Here is a 23,354-nt window from a genome sequence, read left to right as displayed (position 1 = left end):
AGCAAAGGTCTTTTCCGCAGGGTAGGGGAGTCCAAAACTAGAGGGTATAGGTTTAAGGTGAGACGGGAAAGATTTTAAAACAACTTAAGGTCTAACATTTTTCACACAGAGGGTGGTGTGTGTATGGAATGAGCTGCCAGTGGAAGTAGTGGAGGTGGGTACAATTACAACATTTAAAAGGCACCTGGCTGGATATATTAATAGGAAGGGTTTAGAGGGATATGGGCCAAATGCTAGCAAATGGGGTTAGAGTAATTTAGGATACCTGGTCAGCATGGATGAGTTGGACTGGAGGATTTGTTTTTGCACTTTATGCACTCTCAGAAAAGAACAAGGAAAGAGACAGAACAGTGGGAGGTAAAGACAGGGACAGAGGGAGACATAAAAGGGGAGGCAGGGACAATGAGTGAGAGAGCTGTGAGAGCTCACTGTGCTGCGTAGCGCCCTGAATGATGATACAGTATTCAGAGGCAGGTCTATAATGATAGGACAGTATGGAGATGAGATTTGAAACCTGCGGCAACATGGTATTCGGTGGGAATGATGTAGACGGGGTATCTTAGTCTGCATTTGACCCCATGCTGTCCTTATCCTCAGCCTGTTTGGTGGCGATGATGTGGAGGGTGATTCACTCTGTGTTAAACCCAGGATTGTACTTGCTCTGGGTGTGTACAAAGGTTAGTATAGAAGCAGTATTTCTCTTTGTATAGTCTCTGGTGTCACTGTCCTGTGAAGTTTGATGGGAGACAGAGTAAAGGGAGATGCTAGAGTGCTTGAAATACTCACAAAGCTCCATCACAGAATCCCTGGATGTCAGATTATTCTTGGACATTCAAGCAACTGGGTCAGGCTCAAAACTTACTTGCCCCCACCCCGAAAGGGAGACGCTCCAGTATCACGCACTGTATTGGAATCAGGTTCTGTGTTTGGGAGCAGGACATGGCACATGGGACAAGGACTACTGCACTTATGGATGTTAAGAACCAGGAATCTGACAGGGAATCACCACAGAACAGGGAGAATCAAACAAAGAACGTGATTTTTTGGAAGGATTGAGTGCTGGATGTGAGTGTTGATCCCAATGATATATTGACTCTGCTGTATCACAGCTAGGAGTTCAATAATATGCTTTTATATGTCTATGTCTGTGTCTGGGGGTGTGTGATAAGATAGTTTAGGCTCTGTTAAACATTGCTTCTCTGCTTGGATCTTGCCTGTCCTTCAAATATTTGACCATGACATTGAGATATCTGCCAGGGCTGCCCCTGTCTGGCAGTGTTTGGCGGGGACACTGTATGTGTCTAACTCTTCACACACACACACACACACACACACACACACACACACACACACACACACACACACACACACACACACAGAAAAAACCCTGTGATAAGTTCCCAGTTCTGTGTTGGGGAATTTTGGGATGGGGGAGTGGAGAGGGGGCAATGCAGGTTTCAGGCAGCAGGCATGCGATCAATGTTTTAAATTCACAAACTCTGCTGATGTATTCAAGAAGGGGAGAGGAAATCAAAGGTCAGAAATAGCTGCATGTACAGTAGGGTGGGAGAGGCAAAGGTAGAGAGAGAGAGAGAGACTTTTATTCTGGCTGCTACACTGATAACAGGAAAATCCTGAGAGATCCTCAGCAAGTATGCCCAGTATCTTCCCAGTCCTGTTTCTCAGGGAGTCTACAGTCAGGATCATATCCTCATAGTGCCAGGGACCCGGTTTCGATTCCAGCCTCGGGTAACTGCCTGTGCGGAGTTTGCTCATTCTCCCCATGTCTGCGTGGGTTTCCTCCGGGTGCTCCAGTTTCCTCCCACAGTCCAAAGAAGTGCCGGCTAGGTGGATCAGCCATGCTAAATTGCCCATAGTGTTCAGGGGTGTGTGGGTTATAGCGGGATGGGTCTGGGTGGGATGCTCTAAGGGGCGGTGTGGACTTGTTGTGCCAAAGGACCTGTTTCCACACTGTTGGGAATCTTATCTAATCTAATCTTACGTTGGTAGTGTGAGGTCAATGTTTAATGCTTTTAAACTGCACTGAAATAAATAACAAAGCTTAAGAAACCCTGTAATCAGCAAGAAATGGCAAAGCTTTGTTGCTGTAGAATTAACACTGGCCGGGAAGATCCAACAGGCTGCTGTCCTGTAATAAACGTCTCAATGACACAGCGAGCAGACTGAAAAACTTTGAGATGTGTCAGAGATTCCAAGCATGGAATCAGAACATCTCTCATTGCGAATATATCTGGACTAGAAATTGTCAGATTCATTCTCAAAGCCTGTTCTCTTGAGAAAGTGGGCAGCTCTCCCTGTGTTTGCATTTATTAATATTTCAAGCCTCTGATTAATTGCAGTCTTATGATTTGTTTGTATGTTGCCGTTGCTGTGATGTGAATGTGGAGGCATGCGGATAGACCTGGGGCTCCTGCTGTGTAACTTGCTCCTAAATTCTCCCGCAACTCCCTTCAACTAATCTTTTACTCTTTTATCCCAAGGAACTTCTGTTTGGAAAGCTGCAATGTGAAGATCCAAGATGTCTGGGCCCAGGAAAGCAAAGAACAAGAACAACCTCCACAGTGGAAGCATTGGCCTGAGGCCGGTTTGACTGGCTGCATCCCATGGTGGGGTGCCCCCCACGTGAGATGTGCCACTTTTGAGGGTGGCACAGTGGCTCAGTGATTAGCACTGCTGCCTCACAGCGCAAGGGAGCCGGCTCAACTCCACCCTCAGGCCACTGTCTGTGTGGAGTTTTCACATTCTCCCTGCGTCTGCGTGAGTTTCCTCCGGGTGCTCCGGTTTCCTCCCACAGTCCAAGGATGTGCAGGCTAGGTGGATTGACCATGCTAAATTGCCCATAGTGTCGAGGGTTGTTTAGATGAGGTGGGGTATAGGAGAATGGGTCTGGGTGGGATCCTCTGGCGATCAGTGTGGACTGGTTGGGCGAAGGGCCTGTTTCCACAATGAAGCCATTCTATTCTGCGACCCTGAGGTTTAATGTGAGTTATGGAGAGTGAAAAATTGACACAGAAAGATTTTGGAAAACATTGGGAGAGGAGGAGAGCAAGGGAGGAGCTGGCAGGAGAGATTGTGAATTAACTGTAATGTCTGTTTCTGGGTCATAGGAACTAATCAAACTTGTTGCAGAAATGCTTCTGGAGTTTGAGCAAATCATTGAAACTTGAGCAGCATTCACAGAAGATAAAGGATTCAGATTATGTGGCAGCAGCCACATTGTTCCATGTGGGATCTTGCTGTCTACCAATAGCTACAGTGCCATACATTGCAGGCAGTGAGTGTTTTAAATAGCTCACTCATCGTTCTGTCAAGTTTACTGAAGAGTTTGACCTGAAAACTCAACTCCTAGCTCATATGTTCAATATTTGGATGATGCTGGGAAAAGGAAGCCCCAGGATCTTGCTGTGCCACCTCACTGTCTATGGCTTTCCCTGCTCTGTCTTTTGTCAAATCCTGTCTCCCAGGGATTTGTTGTTCGCTCAGAAGATCCAAAGAGAGAACAGAGAGTTTGGCGCAAAGCGACCTTTGAACGACAGCATGCTCCAAGATGGGGACACAGTCCTGAGGCCTGGGGTCTGTTTGACAGGCTTCTCCCTGTGGGGCCTATGTGATTTGAGTCTCTTTATTGCCCTGAGGTTTAATTTCCTCTTTGGGACCATGGGTTTTAGGAGCCTTCGGTTGACAGGGTTCTGTTGGATTGAGGCCCTGTCATTTTAAAGCAGGCTTGAAGCCTGAGCCTAAAGTAACTGGAGCCTTGGGATTTGGCATAAACACGTTTATCCCCCAGTGACAGGCAGGACTCCCAAAGATGAAATTAAAACTCTGAATTGGAAACTCTCTTCAAAGAGTCTAACATCAGAGTAGTGTGTGATGTCTATAGACCAGGATGATAAAATGTGACAGTCACTTGAGTAAGGCACAGGTTGGCTATTTCAATTCAATTGATCAGGCATCTGGGAGGGGATCTCTATCCCTGTCTATTTCCTTTCCTGAGCACGCTGCAGCTTCCTTTTGTTGATTTTTCAAACAAACAAAAACATCCCACACACAATGCATTTTGGAAGGTCGAATTTGAAAGCCGAGTACAGGATTAAGGATGGGATTCTTGGCAGTGTGGACGAACAGAGGGATCTTGGTGTGCAGATACATAGATCCCTTAAAATGGCCACCCAAGTGGACAGGGTTGTTAAGAAAGCATATGGTGTTTTGGCTTTCATTAACAGGGGGATTGAGTTTAAGAGTCGTGAGATCTTGTTGCAGCTCTAGAAAACTTTGGTTAGACTGCACTTGGAATACTGCGTCCAGTTCTGGTCGCCCTATTATAGGAAAGATGTGGATGCTTTGGAGAGGGTTCAGAGGAGGTTTACCAGGATGCTGCCTGGACTGGAGGGCTTATCTTATGAAGAGAGGTTGACTGAGCTCGGTCTCTTTTCATTTGAGAAAAGGAGGAGGAGAGGGGACCTAATTGAGATATACAAGATAATGAGAGGCATAGATAGAGTTGATAGTCAGAGACTATTTCCCAGGGCAGAAATGGCTAGCACGAGGGGTCATAGTTTTAAGCTGGTTGGAGGAAAGTATAGAGGGGATGTCAGAGGCAGGTTCTTTACACAGAGAGTTGTGAGAGCATGGAATGCGTTGCCAGCAGCAGTTGTGGAAGCAAGGTCATTGGGGTCATTTAAGAGACTGCTGGACATGCATATGGTCACAGAAATTTGAGGGTGCATACATGAGGATCAATGGTCGGCACAACATCGTGGGCTGATGGGCCTGTTCTGTGCTGTACTGTTCTATGTTCTATGTTCTATGTTCTACAACAATGTGACTCAGCGTTTCTTGAAGGGGGTGGGTAGCAAGATTTTGCAGGACATGGTGACTTTTATGGAGACAAAGGGGTTAAAAAAGAGACAGACAGAGGCAAACAGAGAGAGCATACGTGGAAGGCAGGGAGTGATAAAGGGACAAGATGTGTCTCAGTTGCTGGGCTGGGAAAGGGAAACCGGATCTTGGTGGTTGTGGGAGGGGAAAACAGGGGCCTTCAATATTCTGTTAGTGCCCAGCTCCAGTCACTTCCTTTTAGAAAGAATCATTGGCAAAACTAAATCCTGGGACCAGGGAAGGAAGGGTGATTTTTTTAAAAAAAACATGAATCCCAAAGTCCTCTTGCAAAATGCAAAGTGGGACACGAGTACATTCTGGAGAAGGAAGTGAGGACCTGTGGGATCGCACATGCACCAATGACCCACAGAATTGCTGGCACAGAGACTGCTGGGAAACAGTTCCCTGGCTTATAAAACAGAATATTGTCAAATACAAACGCTGCAGCCTTTTAAAAAGGCACGACAAAGATTACAATGGAGAGATTAAATCTGAGCGAGAGAGAGAAAAAGATCGGAGTTTGGGGTGCTAGGAGAGAGAGAGACACTGCACAGAGGAGAGAAAGGGGGAAGTGTTTTGAATTTGATAAACAGTAGGATAGGTCCCTCTTGTCATCCTGGAGACAGATTTGAACCCTTAACCAGTGTCAGTGAAACATATAACCTGACTGTGGTTACACTAATGCTAGTGGGATCTTTCTGTGTGTCAAATTACCTACAGTGGGTCTTACATTGCAACAAGTGGCTAAGCATCAAAATGTCATTTACAGAAGCTCTGATTTTACATTTTGTTTCTCTCTCTCTCTCTTGGTCTGTCCATCTCCCTCTCTCTGCATCTTCCTCAATTTGGGCCTTCCTCGCTTTCCCTCTGTCCATAGCCTGTCTCTTTCTTCCTCTCTGTCTTCCTTCCTCTCTCTTTCCCTCTCTCCATTGCCATTCCATGGTCTTCCTTCTCACCTCAATCTCTCCAGACCATCCCATCATTTTAAATCGTCAACGCTGCGATGAGATGGGTCAGGTTTACAAAATGACGGGAGTTACAACATTTCAGATTTAAATCGGAGAGAGTGCAGGAGGGGAGAGGTGGATACAGAGAGAGGGAAAACATGACAAGGCAGGGATAGGAATGAGATTGAAGGGCTGTGGGGATGTGGAAGTGGGGGCAGTGAACAGATAGAAGGGCTCGGTTTGGGAGTTGATCTCCAGTGTTCAGGCATTGAATATCAAAAGTGCAGGAGAAATAGTTCCCAGCCCGTATGGAAGATGTCAGCCTGGGATAGAGGATGAGACAGAGGAAAGTTAGAGAGATACACAGAGAAGAGTGGAAGGGGCGCAGTGACAGAGTCCCATCCTTTGCAGCCCCTGATCTCTAACTGTGTGTAACGTGTTCCCGTTGGAATATAGTGGGACTGCATGTGGGATCTTGCTGTGCAGTTGTTCCTTAATTCCAACTTTAGCCCCTTCTGGGGGTTGTGGAGTGGGTGGTAGACATGGGGAGATCAGGAGACCTGAGCCTGTGCTGAAGCTGTGTGAATCATTGGAGGTTTGTATCTGTGTTCTGGGCAGGGCCATGACATAGTGCGGGTTGAATAGAAGGTGCAGATGCCACTCAAATGCAGTTTGTTGAGGAGCTGTGGCTCACAGGGAGAGGGGAGCGATGGGTTTCCCTGTCTCTACATCCCGCTATTTCTTTTCTATGTTCAATCTCGGAATATCTGGAAGAGACTTGGCTGGGATTTTTTGTCATTTTAATGGGGGAGTGGGTCAGGATGTTGGATGGCGCACCTGAGCCCCACCCCCACCATGTCCTACTACCTCCTTCCGGTGCCTGTCGGTTCGTCTGTGAGGTTCTGGGGGTGAACAGAGTCTCCTCCTTCCTGTGTCTGGGAGTGAGGGAGTGTGGAGTGGAGGAAGAGGTCAGTGCAGATACTGGGACAGGGATGGTTGGGGGTGGTGAGCGGGGTGTAGGCTCAGCATTCCAAAGGGGCAGAAACTGCAGGGTATGAGCTCTCCACCAGGCTGACATTCAGGATGAGATTAATCCCCTCCATTAACAAGTTGCCATTTTTACATTGCTGCTTATGTGATCCCATACAGCGAGAGACTTGTGGGAAGATGGAGTGTTAGTGTGAAAAGGAAGGCAGCTGAAAGAGGGATGGGGCTGGGGGGATTAGATACGAAATTTGGGGTGGGGGTGTTGAGGGGAAACTCCAGTGCTCAGTCAGAGCACAGCTCCAAGTCGAAACAGGGAGTTTAGTATTTGCCAGTGACTCAGAGGAAGTTCTGGTTTCTCATTGCAGCTTGTGGGATCTTGCTGTGCAATGACAGCCTTTTCCTTTACAGTAGCATGGGCCGCACTTTCCAAATTGAGATGGAGTGGAGAGAGCGAGGGGGGAGAGAGAGGGAGGTGGGAGATAGGATAGGCGATGGGGAGAGAAACAGTTCTCAAGCTGGAGAAAACGAAGTAGAGATGGAGAGGTGATAGGGACAGAGAGAGAGAGAGAGAGAGAGAGGGAGAGAGAGAGAGAGAGAGAAAGAAAGAGAGAGTTGGGACAGAGAAGGAGAGACAGAGAAAGGAATGAAAGAGACAGAGAGGTGACTGTACCAGTGGAAGGTTCATTAGGAATATTTGATTTGCGAAGCAGCAGTAATGTTGGATAGTGGACATGGGGCTCCAGGTGATGAAGGGGAGGGGGACGGAGAGATGAGGGTGGGGGTAGTTTCAGTCTTGTTTATTGTGTTTTCTTACCTGTTGGTATGCCAGAGAACCAGCTGGAGGGAACAGGTTAAACACGGAGCGAGGGAGGGAGTGGGAGAGGGAGGGAGGGAGAGAGGGAAAGAGTGAGAGAGAGAGAGACAGAGAGAGCAAAAAGGGGAGGGAGAGTCACAGGCTCTGGGAGTGACTCCCCATCACCAAGTCCCTCAGAAGATGAAACAAACCGCTGGTGCAGTCAGAAAGCATTTATCCCTTGATCCCGGTTGAAATCTGTTCCCATTCTCTGTGTTTAAGATCAAGGGGAAGTGCTGACAAACCGAAGAGATTTGGGAAGTCAATCAATCTTGTTTGTTTCTGCATACTTTTTGTTTCAAAAGATCTTAGCTATGACTTCATCAATTCCCATCTATCTCTCTCTATCTGTTTCCTGGAGGATTTCTGAGAGAGAGAAGCTTGGGACACAAACAGAGGGAGACACAGGCACATGCTCAGGGAGTTGGAGACGGGATGGGCAGGTGTGCCCCAGCCTCTGAAATAAATATCTCTGCACCCCTCCCCACAAAACGGAAACACTGGGACAGTCCTGAGGCAGTTTGACACTTTCCTGTTCCCACTCCCTGAGTCTAATGTCAGGGCTGTTCTGGGGGGAGGGTGGGGGTGGGAAATGCATCAGATTGTGGAATTTCAGGCAGCTCTCTGGGATCTTGCTGTGCAGGGAGGCAAATTGTCAGATTGTGGGAGCTCGGTGAGCAGTGGGATCTTGCTCTGCTTTGTGTTTTGGTGGCCAGTTCCTTTTTAATTTAAAATAAAATCATTTCCCTCTCTCTTAAAAAGGTTTGATTTGGGAGCTGAAAGTCACAGGATGCAGAGAGAGAGAGAGATTCAAACTATTGTGCTGTGGGGAATCCTCAGATTAGAGCTGGAACCAGAGAGAGAGAGAGAGAGAGAGACCTAGAGAATAAAAATAAACCATTCTTCTCCTTGTCATTCATTCACACACTCTCTAACTCACAGGGAAAGGAATTGTGGTGCACAGGCTCTCTCTGGGATTGTTACGACAAGGGGTCAAGCTCTGGGCTGTGAGGAGGGGGAGATAAAGGAGTAAAAATGTGGAGAGGTGCCTACTGCATCGTCTGATCCCACAGATTTCACTACCTCCTTCTCTATCTGCTTCCATATTCCCAGCCGTCTGTCTCCCACAGTTTTCTCCCAATCCCCATCTCCCCACACCCTTCACATCCTGCCAGTCACTGTCCCCGCACCTCTCGCCCCGAAACCCCTCCAACCAGATACCTACATCCGACTCTCCCGCTCCCTCCCTGGGTTTCAGGAACTGTTTCATTGCTCAGCCTTTCCAATCCTCAACCTCCACACTTACCTCTTTCCACACCCCAGCTATGTGCCCTTGCCTCTCTCCCCCCAGCGTCTTTCTCCCCACCACCTGTCTGTCCCTGTGGCTGTCTCTCTCTCTGGGGGGTTTATCTCTCTTTCTGGCCTTGTCTGTCCCCCTCTCTGTCCATGTGTATGCCCTTATCTCTCTTCTCTCTCTCTGTTCCTCCTCTTGGATTTTCTTATTCTCACTCTCCCTGCCCTGTGGGATCTTGCTGTTCCTGCCTGAGGGTTATTTTATCTATATCACATCATCATTTCCCCACCTCTGTCTCCCTTGATTCTGCTCTGTCGTCTGTACCTCCCCCAGATCTTTGCTCTCTTCCCCACCCCCCAACCTCTATTTGTCTCTCCTTGTTCTCTCCCTGGGATTTTCCTCTTCCTCTGTCATCATGGGTTTATTTTCCCCTCCCTCCTTCCCTCTCTCTTTCTGAACTTTACTTGTTCTCGATGAGATCTTTTTTCTCTTCCTTTCTGTTCTTCTATCTCTCCCTTCTGTGTTTTCTTTACTTGTCTCTCTCCCTGGGATCTCTCACTCTGTCTCTCTCACTCTGCTGCCTCTTTCTATGTCTTTGTCCGTTTGCCGTCTCTCTCGACCCCACCCTGTCACCCACAGACTCTCTATCCTTGTTTCCTTGAGTTTACTCTGTGTCTGTCTCTCTCTCGTCCTTCCATCTCTCTGGGATCTTTCTCTCTTCCTCTTTCTGTCCCTCTGTTTCTCTATCTTTCCATCTCTTTCTCCCTGTCCTCTGTCTCTCTCCCTGGGATCTCAAAATCTCTCTCCTGTCTGTCCTTTTCTCTCTCCCTCACCTGTCTATTCTTCTATTTCTCTCTCTTGTCTGTCCTCCCATCTCAGGGAACTTTCTGTCACCCTCTATCTGTCCCTCTGATCCTCTCTCACTGTCTTTACGTCACTTTTTCTCTGCCCTGCTCTGTGTTTCACTTGGGGTCTTTCTCTGTCTCCTCATTTCCTCCACTCTTTCTCTCATCAGTCCTTTTCTGCCTTCCTCCCCCTCTATCTATCCCTCTATTTCTCTCCGTCCTGCCCTGTTACTCTCCTTGGGATCTTTGTCTCTCTCGCAGGATTTTATCTCTCACTTCCCAGCTATACACCCTTTCTCTCTCCCCCTGTATTTTTTTCTGCCCCCACCTGACTATCCCTCTATGGGTCTATCTGCTTGTGTCTTTCTCTGGGGGTTCATCTCTCTTTCTAGTCTTGTCTCTCTGCTTTTTTTGGAGGGGGACTTATTTGGGGAGTCAAAATTAAGGCAACCATATTTGAGGCATTTCTCAAAATTAAGGAGGATAGGAATGTTACTTGGGGCGGGGGCAGGAGTGATATTTGAGGGGGTTGGCCATATTTGAGAGGTGGGTAGACGTGGGTGGGGGTGAGACAATCAGAAAAGATAGAAAAAAAAAGAGGCAGAGAAAAGATGGAGGGACAAAAGTTGTTGATGAGAGAGGGAGAGAATGAATCAAGGAGAAACAAGAACAAAAACAGATAGTAAGAGATAACATAGTATGGAGCTGGAGGAACACAGCAGGCCAGACAGCATCTAAGAAGCAGGAAAGCTGGCATTTCAGGTCGGGACCCTTCTTCAGAAATGGGGGAGGGGGAAGGGAGGCGGAAATAAATAGAGAGAGGAGGGGTGGGGCTAGGGAAGGTAGGTGGGATAGTGATAGGCGAGTGCTGGCAGGGAGTGCTGGGGACTGGCCAGTGAGATGGTAGAGAAGATGGACAGGTCAAGGAGGCGGGGATGTGAGGGAAAGTTGGTCGTGGGATGAGGCTAGGGGTGGGGAGATTTTGAAACTGATAAAGTCCACATTGAGTCCATTGAATTGTAGACGCCCAACGCAGAATATGAGATGTTGCTCTAATTTTCAGGTGGTGTCATTGTGACACTGGAGGAGGCCCAGGATGGACAAAAACATTCTGGGTCAGACAACCCTTCCTAAGAACAGAGAAACCTGAAACATTAACTCTGACTTTTCTTCACAGATTCTGCCAGACCTGCTGAAAATTTCCAGCAACTTCTGATTTTGTTCCTGATTCATAGCATCTGCAGTTCTTTCAGTACTTTTTCTTGAAGAGAAAGAAAGAGTTGAGTAAGAGGCACAGAGACACAGAAGGGGGAGAGAGAGAGAAAGAGAAAGAAAATGAAAAAAGGGGAGGGACGGAGAGGCGTTACCAGAGAGAGAATGAAACAAAGAGAGACAAGAGTTGAGTATGTAAGACCAAGACACAGGAAGGAAAAAGAGAGAGATGAAGAGAGTGAGAGGGAGAAAGACACAGGAAGGAAAAAGAGAGAGATGAAGAGAGTGAGAGGGAGGAAGACACAGGAAGGAAAAAGAGAGAGATGAAGAGAGTGAGAGGGAGAAAGACACAGGAAGGAAAAAGAGAGAGATGAAGAGAGTGAGAGGGAGAAAGACACAGGAAGGAAAAAGAGAGAGATGAAGAGAGTGAGAGGGAGAAAGGCACAGGAAGGAAAAAGAGAGAGATGAAGAGAGTGAGAGGGAGAAAGACACAGGAAGGAAAAAGAGAGAGATGAAGAGAGTGAGAGGGAGAAAGACACAGGAAGGAAAAAGAGAGAGATGAAGAGAGTGAGAGGGAGAAAGACACAGGAAGGAAAAAGAGAGAGATGAAGAGAGTGAGAGGGAGAAAGACACAGGAAGGAAAAAGAGAAAGATGAAGAGAGTGAGAGGGAGAAAGACACAGAAGAAAAGACTGATAAGGGGAGAGTCCTTGAGAGAAAGAAGGAGAGATACAAAGTGAGAAAGAGATAGAGGAAGAAGTCAGAGACGGACAGGAGTTCAGAAAAGACATAGAGTATGAAGAGGCAATATTCACCATTGTTGTGGGTCCCAGCTCCCTCATGCTCTCTCTCTTCCATGAGGGATAGTCCCTGCTCCTAGGGTTTGCTTCAGTCTGGGCAGTATCAGGGAGGGGTTTGTAAAGAACCAATCCAGCAGTATCCCCCACACACTGTAACATATAGAGACTCTCTAATACCCACCTCTGGTCTGGCTACATGACAAAACCAAAGTATGGCTACAGGGTTTGGTTTATAGACCTGTCACTCAAACACCGCCCCACTCCCCTCCTCCCAAATCCCAGAATATCCAGTCAGTTCCCAGCTCCCTCTACCTGGAGCACACGTCCCTCGGGTACGGAGCAAACTAATGGCTTCTTTGTGAGATTAAACGGGAGAGGGAGGAGGTCTGTAAGAAAGCAGCAGCCCAATGGGTCATTATCTTGGATTCTCCAGCATCTGCAGTTCCCATTATCACTCAGCCCAATGGGTTAGCTGAGTTTCGTGCTGTCCCTCCCAGTCCCCCTCTCATAGACTGGTCCAACACTTGAAATTGACACAGTGTCAAAGCTGCAGTTGCAAAGCGGCTCCAACAGGTTTTTGTTAAAACAGGGGAACACAGATTTATCCCACCACGGAACACAGATTTATTCCACATCCGAACACAAACTTATCCCGCCGCGGAACACAGATTTATCCCACTGCGGAACACAGATTTTTTCCACCGCGGAACACAGATTTATCCCACCGCGGAACACAGACTTATTCCACTGCAGACCACAGATTCATGCCACCGTGGAGCACAGATTTTTTCCACCGCAGAACACAGGTTCATCCCACCACAGAACACAGATTTATCCCACCGCGGAACACAGATTTATCCCACTGCGGAGCACAGATTTATGCAACCGCGGGACACAGATTTATTCCACCGCAGAACACAGATTTATCCCACCGCGGAACACAGATTTATCCAACTGCGGGACACAGATTTATCCCACCGTGGAGCACAGATTTATCACACTGCGGAATACAGGTTCATCCTACCGCGGAACACAGGTTCATCCCAACGTGGAATACAGGTTAATCCCACCACGGAACACAGGATGACCCCACCGTGCAACACAGGTCCATCCCACCGTGGAACACAGATTTATCCCACCGCGGAACACAGATTTATCCCATCACGGAACACAGATTTATCCCACCACGGAACACAGACTCAGCCCACAGGCCTAAACAAGTTGGGAATGTGACTGAAATTAACCGAAACTTTCAGCACATATTACTGTGTAAGAGCCCCTGAGACAGAACATTGACCCATTTCACTGATGGACCGCAAGTCATTATAGGGATCCGTTGTATGAGTGAATGCTTGCTCATTGCATAAATGATCATCAATTTATTGAACATGTTCACCTTCTCCCTGACAATAGAGCGAGGAACACCACCTGACTATCAAATTTCTCATTGACACTTCATTGGGAAAAATTGGGAATGAGCAGATGGGCACAGAGTGGTTTTTTTTGTCCTTTATTCATTCACAGGGTGACGGTGTTGCTGGCTAGGGCAACATTTATTGCCCAGAGGGCAGTTGCGAGTCAACCACATTGCTGTGGGTCTGGAGTCACATGTAGACCAGACCAGGTAAGGATGGCCGTTTTCTTCCCTAAAGGGCATTAGTGAACAAGATGGGTTGTTTTTATGACAATCAACAATGGATTCATGGTCATCATTAGATTCTTAATTCCAGATATTTTGTTGAATTCAAATTCCACCTTTTGCCATGTTGGGATTCAAACTCAGGTGCCCAGAACATTATCTGGGTCTCTGGGTTAACAGTCCAGCGATAATATCACAAGGCCTCCCCCTGTTAAAATGGCACCACTCAGGGCAGTGCCAGTCATTGCACACGGTGTCTGTTTGTGTATTGGTGACGCTGTGCATGTATGTGTGTGTGTGTGTGTGTGTGTGTGTGTGTGTGTGTGTGTGTGTGTGCATATGTGAGTGTGTGTGTGTGTGTGTGTGTGTATGTGTGCATGTGTGTGTGCGCACGTGCGTGTGCGTATGTGTATGCGTATATGTGTGTGTGCGCACGCGCGTGTGTGTGTGTTTGCCTCAAAGTGTGAAGAACCATGGGTGCTCACCCTGAATGGACATAATAAACTGAAAACCATGAATGGAATTACTGTCTTCTATTCAAAATAACTGAAAGAACCGAAAAATTACATCTGCTTTCTTTTCTGCCAGGCCTGAGGTTGTCCAACATTGTAACACCTTCTACTGTTTGCAGGCTAACCCAGAAGTGAAAATCTAAAATGCCTGCTTACACGTTGTAAACCTACCAATGACAGCTGCTAAAGAAACCAGTTGGGTGATAAGTAGAAGTACCCATTTTCCTTTACACACAACAGCTTCTAAATTTAACCCATTCCAGCAGGACAATAAACATATAGGCCATGCCACCAAAACTGGCCACACACAATGAGACTTACTCTCCCAGGAACCAGACGGGAACAAGTCAGTTTGGTAAGTACCAGGGAGAGATGGGCCACTCTTTGAACCAGGGAATAGAGCCCTACCTAACAATTGGTAAATTCAGACAGTGTGGTGGGGGCTAAATAGTTATCGGGTGCAAAGCTTTGCCTCCCTGGAAGGCTTTCTATCACTGGATTTGAAAATCTTTGGATTTTTACCTTCCATTCACCTTCAAAGAATAAGAGACAGAACTCACCCAGACCTGCATCATGTTGACCTTGATCTGAATGTAAGTTGCTTCTTATATTCTGTTAATATTCTTCATAACCCATCATAGCACCTGTGCGCTTATGTACATGAGAGGGTGAGCATTCTTTGTATATTTATATTTTAGGGTGTACTGTGACTAATTGTTATCTTCTCTTCTGCTGGAGCAATAAGCAGAGAGATCTCGGTGTCCATGTGCATAGATCCCTGAAAGTTGCCACCCAGGTTGATGGGGTTGTTAAGAAGGCATACAGTGTGTTAGGTTTTATTGGTAGAGGGATTGAGTTTCGGAGCCATGAGGTCATGTTGCAGCTGTACAAAACTCCAGTGTGACTACACCAGGAGTATTTTGTACAGTTCTGGTTGCTGCATTATAGGAGGGGTGTGGAACCACTGGAAAGGGTGCAGAGGAGATTTACCAGGATTATGCCTGGTATGAAGGGAAGGTCTTATGAGGAAAGGCTGAGGGACTTGAGGCTGTTTTCGTTAGAGAGAAGAAGGTTAAGAGGTGACTTAATGGAGACATACAAGATGATCAGAGGTTTAGATAGAGTGGACATTGAGATCCTTTTTCCTCAGATGGTGATGGCTAGCATGAGGGGGCATAGCTTTAAATTGAGGGGTGATAGGTATAGGACAGATGTCAGAGGTAGGTGGGGTCTTTACTCAAAGAGTAGTAAGGGCTTGGAGTGCCCTACCTGCGACTGTAGTGGACTCGCTGACTTTAAGAGCATTTAAATGGCCATTGGATAAATATATGGATGACAAAGGAATAGTGTAGTTAAATAGGCTTCAGATTGTTTTCACAGGTTGGCGCAACATCGAGAGCCGAAGGGCCTGTACTGCGCTGTAATGTTCTATGTTCTATGTTACAACACTCATAGTGCTGCTACCTCCTCTGAGCACATATCTCATCACAGACATTTGAGAGGTGAGGGAGAACAGGGAAAATTGATGCCATTTTCTCTCTCCATCCCTGACAAGTGTCGGCCAAGGTACAATGAACCAAATATTATTCTTCAGTGCTGGTATGATGTGCTGATTCCTTTGACTTATCTCAACAACATTTGTTAAAATGCAGCCTATTGTCTTTAATGAAATCTTCCACAATTTACTTCTCAGTTTTACACTTTTTTTTAATCAAAAGGCGTCTGGAAAACTAGACAATAAAGTCAGGCATGACAAAACCATTGTCTCCGATCTTGATTTAAACTTGTGCGATAAGTTTCACATTTAGGAAACAATTTGCAAGACCAAGCTTGGGAACAATGAGCCCAGGCACTGAAATAAACCAAAAAAACCAAAATAAACCAAACCATTTCAGGGGAGCTGTTTTCAACAGGGCAGCAGAGGAGGTGTGTTGGCTGTAGGTTGGGAAAGGTTCAATTTTGGCCTTTCAAGAAGGCAAAATGCCCAATGCTTAAGGAGAAAATATCTGAGCACTGAGAGCTCAAAGAACAACTAGAATATTTGCCTCAGCTGTTATAAGACATCAAATAAACAACCATGGTCTCAGGTTAAAACTGTACATTCCTCTCAACTTCCTATAGTACCAGATGAGGATCTAGCAAGAACTGCAGACACTGGACTCAGAGATAATACAGTGTGGAGCTGCAAGAAATTGGCAGGCCAGGCAGCATCAGAGGAGCAAGAAAGTTGATGCTTTGGGTCTGGAACCTTCTTGATAAATGGGGAAGGGGGAAGCGAGGTGAGATGGTGACAGAGGGATGCAGGTAGTGGGTAGTCGAGATTGGTCAGTGTGACGGGTGGGGCGATAGGTAGGAGAGATGATGGGTAGGTTGTGTCAGGCCAAGGGGGTGGAGATGAGAGGAAGGGTTGGAGTGTGGGATGAAGTTAGGGTTGTGGAGATATTGAAACTGGTGAATTCGATACTTAGGCCTTCTGGGTTGTAAGCTCCCAAGGTAAAATATGAGGCGTTGTTCCTCCAGTTTGCAGGTGGCATCATTGTGAGACAGCATGAGACCCAGGATGGACATGTTACCCAGGGAGTGGGAGGGGGAGTTAAAATGGTTGGCAATTGGCATTTGGAGCACAGATGCTCTACAAATTGGTCACTGAGTCTATGCTTGATCTCTCCAATGTAGAGGAGGCCACATTGGGAGCATTGGATAGAGTGGAAGAGGTTGGAGGAGGTACAGGTGAATTCCTGTCGGATGTGAAAAGATTGTCTTGGGCTTCAGGTGGAGGTGAGGTGTAGGGGCAGGTGTAGCACTTCCTGCAGTTGTAGGGGAAGGTGCTGGGGGTGGTGGGATTAGTGGGCAGTGTGGAGTGGACAAGGGAGTCGCAGAATGAGCAGTCCTTATGAAAGGCAGGTAGGGATGGGGAGGGAAATGTACCCTTGGTCATGGGGTCGGATTATAGGTGGCAGAATGATATGCTGGATGCAGAGGTCGGTGGCATGGTATGTGAGGACCAGGGGGATTCTGTCTTAATTTCTGTTGGGGGGAGGGGGATTTGAGGGCAGAAGTGCAGGGAATGCAAGAGATTGAGGGCATTTTTGGTCAACAGAGGCGGGGGAGTTGTGGTCCCTGTGGGAGTGGAACACTCCATCTTGGAGCAGATGAGGCAGAGGTGGAGGAATTGGAAATATGGGATCGCATTCTTTCAGGAGTTGGGGATGAGGGGAGGTGTAGTCCAGCTAGCTGTGGGAGTCTTTGGGTTTGAAATAGCTGTTGGTGCTGAGATGGGGACGGAGAAGTCTGGAAAGGGGAGGGAGGTGCCGGGAATGTTACAGGTCAATTTGATTTGGGGTGAAAGGTATTAGTCAAATTGATGAACTGTTCGAGCTCCTCATGGGAGCACGAGGCAGTGTCAATAGAGTCATCAATGTAGCCGAGGAAGAGGTAAGGGATGGTGCCAGTGCAATAGCAGAAGGGGGACTGTTCCACACTCCCTACAAAAAGGCCTGCCCTAACCTGGCCTGCTGTGTTCCTCCAGCTCCACTCTGTTGTACCATGAGCTATCTCTTGTTTTTAATTTTAACTTATGTGCTTGACCTCACATCTTTATTATTTTACTGCGGTTAGCATATAAAGAGTTGTCAGAGTTTCAGTCATTGAAATGTTACAGTGTGGAAGCAGGCCATTCAGCCCATCAGGTCCACTCTGAACCTCCAAAGGACATCCCACTCAGACCTGCCCCTCTACCCTATCGCCATAACCTTGCATTTCCCATGGCTAACCCACTGAGCCTGCGTAACTTTAGGCTGTTGGAGGGGGGGTTGGGGGGGGGGGGGGGGTAGTTGGAACACCCAGGGGGAACCCACACAGACACGGGGAGAAAGTGCAAACACCACACAGTCACCTGAGGGTGGAACCGAACCCAGGTCCCTGGCACTGTGAGGCAGCAGTGCTAACCACTGAGCCAGAGTGCCACCCTGCTTCTTTAATACAAGAAAAACCTTTCAATTAGCCCATCATTCCTTCTGATAAATTAATGAACTACATCTTAATTTGCAAGAGGTATAGTCTTGTGCTAGAAAACAACCTTAAGGATTTTTTGTTGTCCATCGGAGGTTGAAAAGAGCAGAGCCCATTCACCCCTCCTCACCCTGTTGTAACAAAAGTCATGCTTGTATCAGACAGATGGATACTACTGAGTTTTTTGTTTCTTTCTTCCTGCAACAGTGCAAAATTTCCTCAAGATGAAAACCAACAGGACTGCGACAACTACAAATGCAGATAGGAGAAAGACAGCAACATCAATGCAGTAGTAGGCGTACCAGGGGAGGCGATAAAATTCAGAGCGCAAGTGAGCTGCACCTCTGTGTCGTGCAACATACTCAATCCAGAAAACAGCTCTTTGCATTGGAGGCTCTGGCTGGTCCCTGTGGAGAGCAGACAGCTTCTGCATGCTAGCCCGGTAGGATGTGTTGTTAATGACGTCATTGAGAGCCTGCAGTAGGTCTCTTGACTGCATGGTCGCGGCATCCACCATTTTGGCCGCCCCTCTGACCTTAAGCCGGAGCAAGTTGTCGAACTGGTCGTAAAACAGCGGCAGGCCAACGACTGGAACCCCATGGTAGATTGCTTCATAAATTCCATTTGTTCCACCATGAGCCACAAAGACACGTGTCTTAGGGTGCCCGAGCAGGTCATTCTGAGGGATCCATTTCGCCAACAGGGTGTTGTTGGCTATGTTGGGAGGGATTTTCCCATTGTGTCTCCAAATCACTTTCTGAGGTACCTGAGCGAAGGCTTCTGCTATTTTCATTGTAATATCCAGCGGCAAGGAGTTAACCAGACTCCCTAGAGACATGACGATGATCCCATGGTTTCCTGAGGCCTGAACAAACTCTTCCAGCCCTGCGGGCAATGGCTTTGGAGGCTTGCACTGGAACCCTCCGATGTACACAATATTTGGCATGGTGGGCCTCGGAAATTCGAATACAAAATCTACTCTCATAAGCCACACATCAGCCTGGAGGAGAACTGTCTCTATATCTGTGCCTGTGCCTAAGTACCTCCTACATGCCTCATTGTATATGGGGTGAATAAAAAACTCAGAAATGAACAGCTCAAGAAGATGTTGTAAAACGTTGCGTGCTCTTTGGAGGAAGCTCATCTTCTCTGTCAAGTGAGACCCGAGCAGGGGGACATAGGAAAGAGGCGACGGGGCAACAAGGAAATGAGATTCTCCCCTTGTGATCCATCGAACGTTGTAGACTAAAGGGGTTTTTAAATAATAGGCCAGCATTGGACCGATCCCAAGAGCTGGGTCCGTGAGTACCAGGTCAAAATTCGCTGCTTCAAGCTGTTTTAATAATTCCTCATCTTCAAAAATTCTCCGGATGAATTCTCCGGCCCAAAGGTGCCATTCATGCAGAAGCGCTATCGTCTGACTCTGGACCTGAATAAAAGCCCATGGGGTCAAGCCCTGCCTTAAGGATGTCATTGTTCTCTTTAGAAAGCATTGTATTCCACTTGCATCGTCAAATTTGGTAGCTCCACCCTGCAATTGGACAGTGATTGACTGATAGAGATTGGGAGCTTCTTTAATGTACCAAGCCTTCGAGGAGAAAAGCACTGTAATGTTGTGACCATGGTATCTCAGCTCTTCAATGAGAATTTTCATGTTGATCCAATGGCTTCCATCAACTGGCACAACCAATATCTTAGCTCCATAAATAACAGGGAGAGTGAGGCTGATGATGGCACAAAGAACACATGCTATCGGACGTCCGCTCCTCGATCCACAATAGTCCATTTCCATGGAAATGATGTGCTGATCCTGTCATAGAATTTAACAAAATCATTAGTATTCCAATATTACAACATAGAATCTAGAGCAGCGCAGCACAGGAGTGGGTGTTTGCCAAACATGATGCCAAATTAAACTAATCCCTTCTGCCTGCCCCTAATTCACATCCTTCCACTCTTTGCGTATCCATGTGCTTACCCAAAAGTCCCTTAAATACCCCTATTGTACCTGCCTGTACCATTACGCACGGCAGTGTGTTTCAGACTCCTACCACTCTCTGTGTAAAAAAAAAATTACCCCTCACATCAGCTGTGAACTTACCCCCTCACCTTAAATGCATGCCCCTAGTATTAGACATTCAACTTTGGAAAATAATTCTGACCATCAATGATGAAGGGTCTGATGAAGGGTCTAGGCCCGAAACGTCAGCTTTTTGCTCCTGAGATGCTGCTTGGCCTGCTGTGTTCATCCAGCTCCACACTTTGTTATCTTGGATTCTCCAGCATCTGCAGTTCTCATTATCTCTGACCGTCAATCCCACTTATGTATCTCATAATTTTATGGACTTCTGTCAAGCCTCCCATCAGCCTCTGCCATTCTAGAGAAAACAACCTGAGTTTTTCTAGCCTCTCCTTATAGCTCATACCCTCTAATCCAGGCAGCATCCTGGTAAACCTCTTCTGCACCCTCTCCAAAGCCTCCACATTCTTCCTGTAATGTGGCGACGAGAATTGGACACAATACTCTAAGTGTGGCCTAGCCAAAGTTCTTTAACGATGCAACATGACATCTTGACTCTTGGACTCAATTTCCTGACCAATAAAAGCAAGCATGCCATTTGCCTTCTTTGCCACTCTACTTGTGTGGCCACTTTCAGGGACCAATGTACTTGAACCCCAAGATTCCTCTGTATATCATTAGCTTGACAACAAATATGATCTACTCAGCCTGTTCACCTCCAAAGAGTTTTGAGTAGAATCATAAAATCCCTACAGTGCATAAAGGGACCATTCAGCATACCAAGTCTGCACTGACACTCCAAACAGTGTCCCAAACCCACCAACATCTAACTAGTTTGCAGAACCCTGGACACTACAGGGCAACTTAGCATGGCCAATCCAGCTAACCTACATAGCTTTGGACTATATTAAAAAACCAGAGCACCTGGGGAAACCTATGTATATGCAGGGAGAATGTGCAAACTCCACATGGACATTCCGGAAGGCCAGAGTCACACCTGCTTCCCTGGCACTGTGGGGCAATGGTGCAAACCAGTGATCCACCATGCAACCCAGTTTTTCATCTATTTTGGTCTTTAGTAACATTTCTTTCCTCTTAAGCCTTTAACTCAGAACAGAAAAACAGTGAAAATCTCAATAATGCGCCACAATTACCTCAAAGTCTGATTATTTGCAGGGCCATTTTTCTTTTTGGAATCCAGGAGAACTTTTCTGGGACAAAGCATTTTAGAACTGACACGGGAGCTCAAATTCATTAATAGTCTGACATGAGAGACCGTCACCTCTGCAGTGACCAAAACATGCCAGAATTTGACATGAAGTCTTGAGAAGGAAAAAGATCGCATGCAAACCTGGATTTTAATGTAAGTAGGGCTCACTTTGAGGAAATAAGACTTAAGCTGAATGTGTCAAACTGAGCTAAACTATTAACAGGTAAAATACAGCAAATAACAGGAGGAAATCAAAGAAGTATTCATGTAATACAAGACCTGAAAAGAAGATCTTCAATTATATTGTGTCTTTACAACTTTGGAACGTCCCAAGTGTTTTATAGCCAATGAAGTACTTTTGAAGTGAAGCCACTTTTATAATGTTGGAAAGAGCCAAGCATAAAGAGCTGAAGATGCAGATATACAGATAAGTAGCTCACTAAATCTGAAGGAAGACATGTTGAGCTAAAAGAAGTGACTCAGAAAAGAATTTATTCAAATTATTGGGAGCAAAATAGCGAAGGACACAGAAAAAAGAAAAATCCAAAGCTGTATCAAAAATAAACATTTAATTGGTCATATAAATAGTGTACAACAATATATAAACTACTATTATACAATTTTATAGTGAGGGTTAGATGGGCTTCAGGTTGGTATGGCAGGTCGGCACAACATTGAGGGCCGAAGGGCCTGTACTGTGCTGAAATGTTCTATATGTTTAAAAATATATCAAGAGTAGGAAAGAATCCAAAGAGTGATGCAAGTCTACTTACCAAAATCTCACTGTGATAGACAGCAAAATAAATTCACATATATTAAAGGAGCATTTTGGCTTCATTTTCAGAGTAGAGATTAAAACACTTGTGCTCGAAGGGAAATTAAATTTTCTAAAGAATGGTCTAGGCCCGAAACGTCAGTCTTCTTGCTCCTCTGATGCTGCTTGGCCTTCTGTGTTCATCCAGCTCTACACCTTGTTATCTCAGATTCTTCAGCATTGGCAGTTCCTACTACCTCTGAAATTAAAACTAAATTGTGGAAATCAATGTATTGAATTTAATGGTGACGGGGTTGGGGGGTTGTAGCAGTGGGACTTAGGACAAAAACATCGCCAGTTTTTAGTTTTTACTGCAAAGCATGAAAAATAAGTAATTAAGAAAATTGTGGAAATGTTTATTATCATCATTTAAAGCTTATTTGAATTGGGAATTGTGCTATTCATTTCATCAGTACTCCAATAGCGGCCTTACTGATGTCCTGCATAACCTCAACATGATGTCCCGACTCTGATACTTAATGTCTGTTTTTGCTCCAGGAATATATTCTAACCTGAGTTACATTCTCCCTCTTGAGTATCTCTGTTGCATTCACCTAATAGGCCATTCTAATTTTGACTTGAAAATAACTTTGTTTTTCAAAATTCATTCACATGCCCCAGAGGACAGTGAAAGGGTTCATCACCTTCCTGTGGGCCCAGAGTCACATGTAGGTCAGACCAGGTAAGTATAACGGTTTCCTTCCCTAAAGGGCAAGAGTGAAATTGATGTTTATTTTCCCTGACATCAACAATGCATTCATGGTGATCATTAGGCTCGTTATTGCAGATTTTCATTGAATTTAAGCTCCACCATAGTCAGATTTAAATCCAGGTCCTCAGAACATTAAGGTCCTCAGAATGGGAGTCTGATGAACAGTCCAGTGATAATACCACTATCTTTATCTTTCATCAGCTCACTAATCCCTTCAGTCTCTCATATGTAAGACCTTTGAGTTTTGCACGTACGTGATTTTCTGAGCAAGGACTCCTATTTCTTACCCTGTGCTTCACAGAACAGTACAGTCTTCGTCTCAAATGACCCATGACCCTGCTTGTCTAAGCTTTCTTATTTAGATCAAAGACTTGTAATTGTCTGCATTTGTTCTTTATAACCACAGCAAGGTAGTTATTAGTAAGACATCAACCAAACACAAGCATTAAAAAAAGGCCAAAAAATGAAGTAGACAGTCTGAAGTAGTCCCATTCTCTAATTGCAACAGTGTGATTTCAATAATTACATTGGTTCTTTAATAACAGCATTAGAAATCTACCAAAGTAAGTCATCATTGTGATAGTCGGAACAGCTGATGCT

The 23,354-nt window shown here is 46.0% G+C and overlaps 1 protein-coding gene across 1 annotated transcript; it reads right to left on the bottom strand.

The window, feature by feature from the left end:
• Positions 1-18,170: 18,170 nt before the first annotated feature.
• On the bottom strand, positions 18,171-21,495 carry LOC125458471 (UDP-glucuronosyltransferase 2C1-like). Its single transcript, XM_048543742.2, has 2 exons — positions 21,461-21,495; positions 18,171-19,722 (listed from the first exon to the last, which is right to left on the bottom strand). Exons 1-2 carry the CDS (start codon positions 21,493-21,495, stop codon positions 18,171-18,173), a joined length of 1,587 nt encoding a protein of 528 aa, XP_048399699.2.
• Positions 21,496-23,354: the final 1,859 nt, after the last annotated feature.

This window comes from Stegostoma tigrinum, chromosome 13 (genome assembly GCF_030684315.1).
Source record: "Stegostoma tigrinum isolate sSteTig4 chromosome 13, sSteTig4.hap1, whole genome shotgun sequence".
Lineage (NCBI taxonomy): Eukaryota > Metazoa > Chordata > Chondrichthyes > Orectolobiformes > Stegostomatidae > Stegostoma > Stegostoma tigrinum.
This window is presented reverse-complemented; position numbering and strand designations above follow the sequence as displayed.